The 7,220-nt window shown below is 36.3% G+C and overlaps 1 protein-coding gene across 1 annotated transcript; it reads right to left on the bottom strand.

Moving 5' to 3' along the window:
• Positions 1–1,850: 1,850 nt before the first annotated feature.
• Positions 1,851–5,439, bottom strand: LOC579718 (forkhead transcription factor L1). The gene has a single exon (XM_003727733.3). It carries the CDS (start codon positions 4,914–4,916, stop codon positions 3,486–3,488), a length of 1,431 nt encoding a protein of 476 aa, XP_003727781.2. The 5' UTR covers positions 4,917–5,439; the 3' UTR covers positions 1,851–3,485.
• Between the last annotated feature and the right edge of the window lie 1,781 nt (positions 5,440–7,220).

Raw genomic sequence — 7,220 nt, 5'->3', positions numbered from 1 at the left:
AATTAACCTGTAATCATTAAAATAAAAAAAGAAAATATAAGAAACTAACTTTTAACGAGAAGGAAAGTGGAGAAATTTTTATTTAAAAATTAAAGCAAGAAAATGTGTACAGAAATTACTTCGGAAAATGGAGGATGCATGGAATACTTGAATGATTAGAGTGAAGAAGAGTGAATAAGAAAATCAAAAGAAAGAGACTCATAACGAACAAGGGCTGGTTATAATGACTTTATTAAAGACAAATTGTCGGTGGAAATAATCGTTGTTTTAGGTAACTAGCGGCATTTCTCCAGCTAAGGAGATTACTTGTCAATTTTACACCAGGATATCCCGTTTGAAGTTTTTCCGACTGTCTACGGGGCAAAGTAATAACGGGATAGGAGATTTTTAGCACGATTATTGAATCTCAGAACCACTGAGTCAACAGATAGGTTTCATGAATGTTGCTAAATTTGACGAAATAATCCATTTGTGGAGCGTGATTGACGAATAATTGAGAAATTGGTGAATAATATCTCATGCAGGTGCAAATTGCAAAATGAACTATTTGCGGTGAAAAGGACTTTTGAAGCAACTGCGGAGTCAAGATTTTTTTAAACCACTTTATATCAGTTTTATATGTTTTAATTTTAGGTAAAGATTTGGGATTCAGACAATGAAAAAGTAATACAGTAGATGTACATTTTAGAATTTCAAAATAACCAGTAACTAAGAAATTTAGCAATTATTTTATTTCATTCAGAAATTTATTTCACTACACACTCATAATTATATTGATAATTTCTTCATTCATTCATCCATTCATAAATGCATCCAATCATTTTGTTCATTCGTTTATTCATTCATTTGTAGATTCATTCATTGACTCATCCTTTCGTTGATAAATCAATTTTAAGTTTATTTGTTTATCCATTCATCATTAATTCGTATACTCAATCACTCATATGTTCATTACAAATTCCATTCATTCATTCATGTGTTATCATTCATGCAACCATTCATTAATTCATTCATTCACTCATTCATTCATTCACTCATTCACTCATTTATTCACTCACTCATTCATTTATTCATTCATTAATTTATTCATTCATTAATTTATTCATTCATTAATTTACTCATTCGCTCATTCGTTCATTCATTTATTCATTCATTCATTCATCAATTCATTCATTCATTCACTCACTCACTCACTCATTCATTTATTCATTCATTCATTCATTCACTCATTCACTCATTCATTCATACATTCATTCATTCACTCATTCATTCATCCATCCATCCATCCATTATTCAATCCATTCGTTCATAAAGCAATTCATTCCACAATGTCAACCACACTTGCACACAAATATCATCTGAATATGGCAGCCTAAAATAAAATCATGCACAACACGATAATTGTTTCAATATCCTCCTATTGATCATTCGATCATTTTATTATTACCTATGTTAGAATCAAACAATATCTCACGCGTTCAGCTGCAAGAAGATGCATCTACAAAATCGCCAATATGCAAGAACAAAACAAGTATTAAGGCGCTAATATTTGTCACCCTTTCTGACTCACAATGAAACTAATTATTAATCATTAGTTGACTATAGCACATTGCATAGTATAAGCAGGTAGTAAAAGCTGAAGAAAAAAATGAAGACACGTTTTGATGTAAGAAAAATTAATTATCGTTTTAGAAATGAGAAGACAATCTTTCGCATTTGATACAAAGGAATGTCAACATTTTTAGAAAGTCTAATTATTCTTTCTTAATAAATTTATTACAAAAAAAAATTTGGGTTTAGTGGTTTGATATTTCATTACTGCAAACATTTTTTTAATAAAATTGAATTGATCGTCTATGTAGCATTAATTGCTCTTGGAAACAAGATGATTAATGTCTCCAAGAAACCAAAAATAAAATACATTCTTTATTTTTGTCCCGCTAAATGAGAGGTAGAATCGTACATCGCATCTCAGAGACCATTTCATCTCTTAAATCATTGCAAACAATATCGACGAAGTGGAATATAAGGATTGCAACAAAGATAGAAGTACATAATTGGTTCATATCACGATGAAAAATCTCCTGGTCATTCTACATTTACGGGCAAATTCAGAAAGTTCCTTTTTGTTGTTTTTAGTTATGGTTCAAAACAATTCTGTATTTATTCTCAAAAGGGTGTTGAGACAATTGATTGGATTTCAGTTTGTTGAATCGACAGACTACAAACGAGAAAAATAATTTCAACAACCAACAATGTCTAGAACTAATTGTTTCAAAATGATATTGATGAACTGACATGTTTTGAAAGTAAGAGATTCACTTATAAAATTCACTTTCAATATCATAAACAATATTTCAGCTGATTATCTGGTTTAGTTTAATATATTTTTAACAGATCTCGTATGTGTTCTCAAACGAAATATAATCCTTATGATCACGCAAAGTTATGCAGCATTTCTAGAAAGTCTTTCTTATTCATGTACATGTATCTAAATTTGCATTATCAGATGTACAATTTGATTGTTAGAAAATCATGACCACGGTGAAACAAAAAGTTAACCGAGTGCAGTATAAGAAAGGAAAACAAATATTCAATGAAAGTTTATCAACTAATGAAACAGTGATGAGGGTACCCACTACCCATGAAGATAATGAACATCATTATCACATACATGTACATGAATAAGATAAGAACGAAAGGATTTTGTTTAGGCACGCTTGTGATTCAGAAAAGAAATTATTTAACACATAAACATCCGACATCTACACACATCAACTATAACGATTTTTAAAACTAGTAAGGCTTTGGTATTTGTTGAATCTAACTTTCATAATTACACATTTCGTTTTTACACAATATTTACACGATATATTGTACATTAAATATTCACATCAAATAAACAAATAAATATTGCAAAGTATTTAGTCAACTATAAAACAAATTTTGTTTCCACGTTTATCTTTATCATATTAACAGGAGCAAATCGTTCATGCTAACTGTTCTCTTATATTACAAAGCAATCAAAGTTAGCCACATTCAAATTGTTAAGAATAAGAACTTGGGATGATATTACTTTTTAAACATTTCTTTTCACCACCCTCCTTGCTGCTTTCTTCCCATTTCAAAAGTAACATAACAATATAATAGAACATATACAATCTAAAACTCATTTTAACTGAAACGTTTTACAAACAATTAAATACAGACAATTCCAAAATTCAAATGAAATAGCGAATATAGATTTATTATTTTCATGCAATGAAAATTATTTGGTCCAAGGTCCGTATTTTATTTATTTTGATCTTCTCAAAAGTATTATAATTTCAAATGAGTCCAGTTACACTGTTATCAAAGACGATATGCCCTATCCCTAGCGGATCGGGAGTTCTCGATCGGCCATGGTTTGATTGCATACGGTATCGTCATCAGCGGCAAGGCCGATGACGTCGACAGTTGAGAAGACCCACACAGCGCACCCGAGTTCAATGCCCAGGGGAAGTGAGATTGAAGAAGAGATGGGTAGACGGGTGAGACGCTGCGACATCGTCCGACGACGCTACACGATCTCGTGGATGATAACCAGGATGGTGGTGTTGATGTTGGTTGTTGACGGGTACGGCTGTTGAGACACCGGTCGATGCCGCACATGTGTAGCAGTGCGATGTCGCCTGAGAAGCAAGCTTCTGCAGCATGGTCGATTGCCAGAGAGCGCTCGACGAGGGCGGAGAGGAGGGCGATGGGGGCGATTCGACTTTCCGACAATAGTCATCTACCATCCCGTACGATAGATTTCTCGATCCAATTTTCTCCCTCTCGTAGTATTGGGCAGCTTGAACTTTCGCGAGTGACGGGGAACACAATCGGCGAGTTTTCGCGATCAGGAGTTCATTGTCCATATGATTACGAGATGGGTGCGAATCAAGCATATCTTCTCGACTTCGCTTGATACCGTTCACAGGTTTCACTTTGGAGTCGACGTTCGATGTCATGCGGGATGCAAGAATATTGTCAATTGAAAACACTGGTTTTCTCACCTCGGGCCTTGAGTATTTTTCGAGATCATGGTCGAGTTTCGGAGAGAAGTTTGGAAGATGACCGCTGTTGGCTTCTACTGAGTTCTTCATGGAGATCATTTGAGAATCCTTGTCCTCGTAATTCACTAGGTTTCGATCTATGTTTACTTGTTCTTTCTTTATGATATTAGCATTGTTATCATACTCCTCGTCATCAAAGTTCTTTTCGTTGTCGCTCTCTTTTGCTCTCGAGGCACTTTCGTCAGCCGAATCGCTATCAGATTCGATATATTTGTCGTCACCATCACTAACGACATCGATGTTTCGATTAATTGTATCCGAAGAGTCTTTACTGGGTTCATTCTCCTCCTCGTTATCCTTGTCGTTCTGCTTGGTTACGTCATTTGAACTGTTAATCTGATTATTGGGGGCTTTAGGGCGTCGCTTTCGACGTCGAAAGTTTCCGTTCTCGAACATATCCTCGCAGTCGGCCGCGAGCGTCCAATAGTTGCCCTTTCCCGGCTTTCCTTTCTCTCGTGCAACTTTAACGAAACAATCGTTGAGACTGAGATTATGGCGGATGGAATTCTGCCAGCCTTGCTTGTTGTCATGGTAATAAGGGAATCGATCCATGATAAACTGATAGATGCCGTTCAGAGTGACTTTCTTGTCGGATGAGTTTCGAATGGCCATAGCGATGAGGGCGATGTAGGAGTATGGGGGCTTCTGGGGAGCCTCTCGGCGCTGGAGCGGGGGCACTGCACTCATTGGGAGGGGGCTAGAGAACGCCCCTTCCCTGAAGCTGTAGAAGTACGGAGCTGCGGGCGAGGCGGCGAAAAGGTACTGTCCGGGGTGGGCGGCGGCCGCGTAGCTCGAATAAAAGGCGCTCAGTGATGCCATCCTGATTTCTAATGCAATAAACGATTACAAAGTCCGGAGAAAATGTTCGATGAAGATTTGTAGAAAATTAGTTCAAGTCTGTTGAAGGATGACAATCCAAGGTCCTCCCTGCATCCATGGAGCGTAAAATAAATCAGTTTTGTAATGAAGTAGAGCGATGAAGGTGAGATGTGTCTTGGTTGGCGGTCGAGATCACTCTAGATATCTAGTCACTCACTCGCTGCCCCTAAATGGGCTGCCGGGCACTTGTTAGGGCTGTTTTCTCTACAGCCTTTTGTTTTCTTTTAGGATTGTTAAATGTTGATGCATGTTCGGTGAGTTGACTTTCTGGACGAGAAGAAGAGAGAGAGAGAAGTCTGCCCTTCCAGTACACGCAACAGTGATTTCTACAGCCGAGCAATCCCAGTTTTCTCTTATGGTTTGAAACTGAAAGGATTTTTCTAGCATATACTTTACGAGTCTGTCTCCGTGCAGCTCTCCACGACACGTCATTGCTAACTGCGCTTTGGTCTCCTGCCAGTTAACCAATCAGGTGCGACCGAACCGTACCGTTTGTTTAGAAAATATCCACATCAATTAAACCTGCCCACCCAAGTCGTCTTGTAGGGAACTCGTGTTTATTTTGAAATTTTGCTTTGGAGAAATTGACCACCCATTAAAGTAAACAAAAAAGGCGAGCGCGTGAAAACTGCACACCACCCCGCGGCCGACCCGATGCCTCCCTACTCCCGGGAAGCGCTAGGCGGAGTATTTTGACAGATATCGTTGCGAAAACTTTGCCCAAGTTTTTTTTAGAGGCTAACATAAATTCTGGGGTATAAAGAGAGAGGATTGAAAAACTTAGCTTGACTTTGGTTTTGATTTCAACAAAGCTGCTAGTTATAATGGCATGCGCTGTTGGATAGCACTTCGATTTGTATATGTAGGAACATGCTGATATTTTCTTTTCGATTTGTCGGAGTTATGTCGTCGGATAACAAGAGAAGCATTTGTCACAGCACGATCTCTATTCTAGTTCAAGTCCAAAGTGAAGAAAAACAGTGGAAGAAAGCTAGTCGGGTGCTGAGAAAATATATATACAGAGATTCTACCCGGCTTTACACGGAGGAAGCATCGTTTCTGATCAAAGTAGTTAATTGTTTACATAACTTTTCTGAATTCCATCTACCTTGTCAGTCGAGAGCACAGTAGGAAGCCAAGGGATAGGAAGGTTGAGAAATAACAGATAACAATATTTCATGTATTATCAAATAATTCCGATTCGATACTGTTCAATTCTTCTCACGAAGAAAGCCATGTGTACTTTGCAGATTATGAAATGTATGTTAGGTGAGACATTGAATGTAACTTTTCTAAAGCGACAGCAAAAATTCACATAAAGTGCAACTGTATTTTGAAAAGGTAAATTTTTGAGTATCTTCTTAAGAAAATAGTACCAGGTCTGACAATATTAAAGAGTAAGCCGAATTCACAAATGAAATATAAAGACAGAAATATCGAAAATATCAATTAGAAAGCAAGACAAAACAACATTTTCTTCTGGAGATGCATGTATGCATTCACATTTCTATTGCTTAAAAAGAAAATGTCTTTCCTTTATCAAAAGCTTGAGTCATTAACAGATAATACTTAAAACTATAAAGGAATAAGAACAATGATAACAAATAACAAGAAAAAACTAACAAAGATAACTGCTGCAAGTTATTGATCAAGAAAGAAGAAAGTTCAAAGAAAACAACGCAGCCATAGCAACAATAAAGGCACTGGAACAAAACGCATTAAAGATTTTTTTAAAAAGTTATGCACAATCAGTCTACAAATTGCAAGTCTTGATTGAGTTAACATGAAAACTTCATTAAGTAAACAGCAGCGTTACATAACATCATACTATCGCATAACATAACAATCAATAACAATCAAAAACAATAACGGAAGCTTCGAACGAGCCAATAAAGCAGTAATGTATTGACCAGAAATGGTTTTTAAAAGTGGCATGTATGAATGTAACAGTTTGTGTTTATTCAAAAGATTATACGAATATTGCATGCAACGATGAATTCAGCTCTTCAATGCACTTAAACTCCACAGAGGAAACCGATGAATAAGATTTGTTGACAGTGTCCTAACCTAAAGGGGTCAAAGGTATGCAATTAAAACATGAGCATAAGCCTATATATATAAGCATAATTACCAGGAGTAAGTTTTTTTATAAATATAACACAAGTGCATCAAACTTGTTAAATCATATCTTCTTTGAAATGCTATATCCTGAGATGCTGGGAAATTATCAGATTACTTTATAGA

Source organism: Strongylocentrotus purpuratus, unplaced genomic scaffold, assembly GCF_000002235.5.
Source record: "Strongylocentrotus purpuratus isolate Spur 01 unplaced genomic scaffold, Spur_5.0 spur5_scaffold_8, whole genome shotgun sequence".
NCBI lineage: Eukaryota > Metazoa > Echinodermata > Echinoidea > Camarodonta > Strongylocentrotidae > Strongylocentrotus > Strongylocentrotus purpuratus.
Note: the sequence above shows the minus strand (reverse complement) of the source record. Positions and strands in the feature narration are given on the sequence as shown.

Excerpts from the sequence above, each read along its gene's own strand:
- LOC579718 (XM_003727733.3), bottom strand. The coding sequence starts at position 4,916 with ATGGCATCACTGAGCGCCTTTTATTCGAGCTACGCGGCCGCCGCCCAC.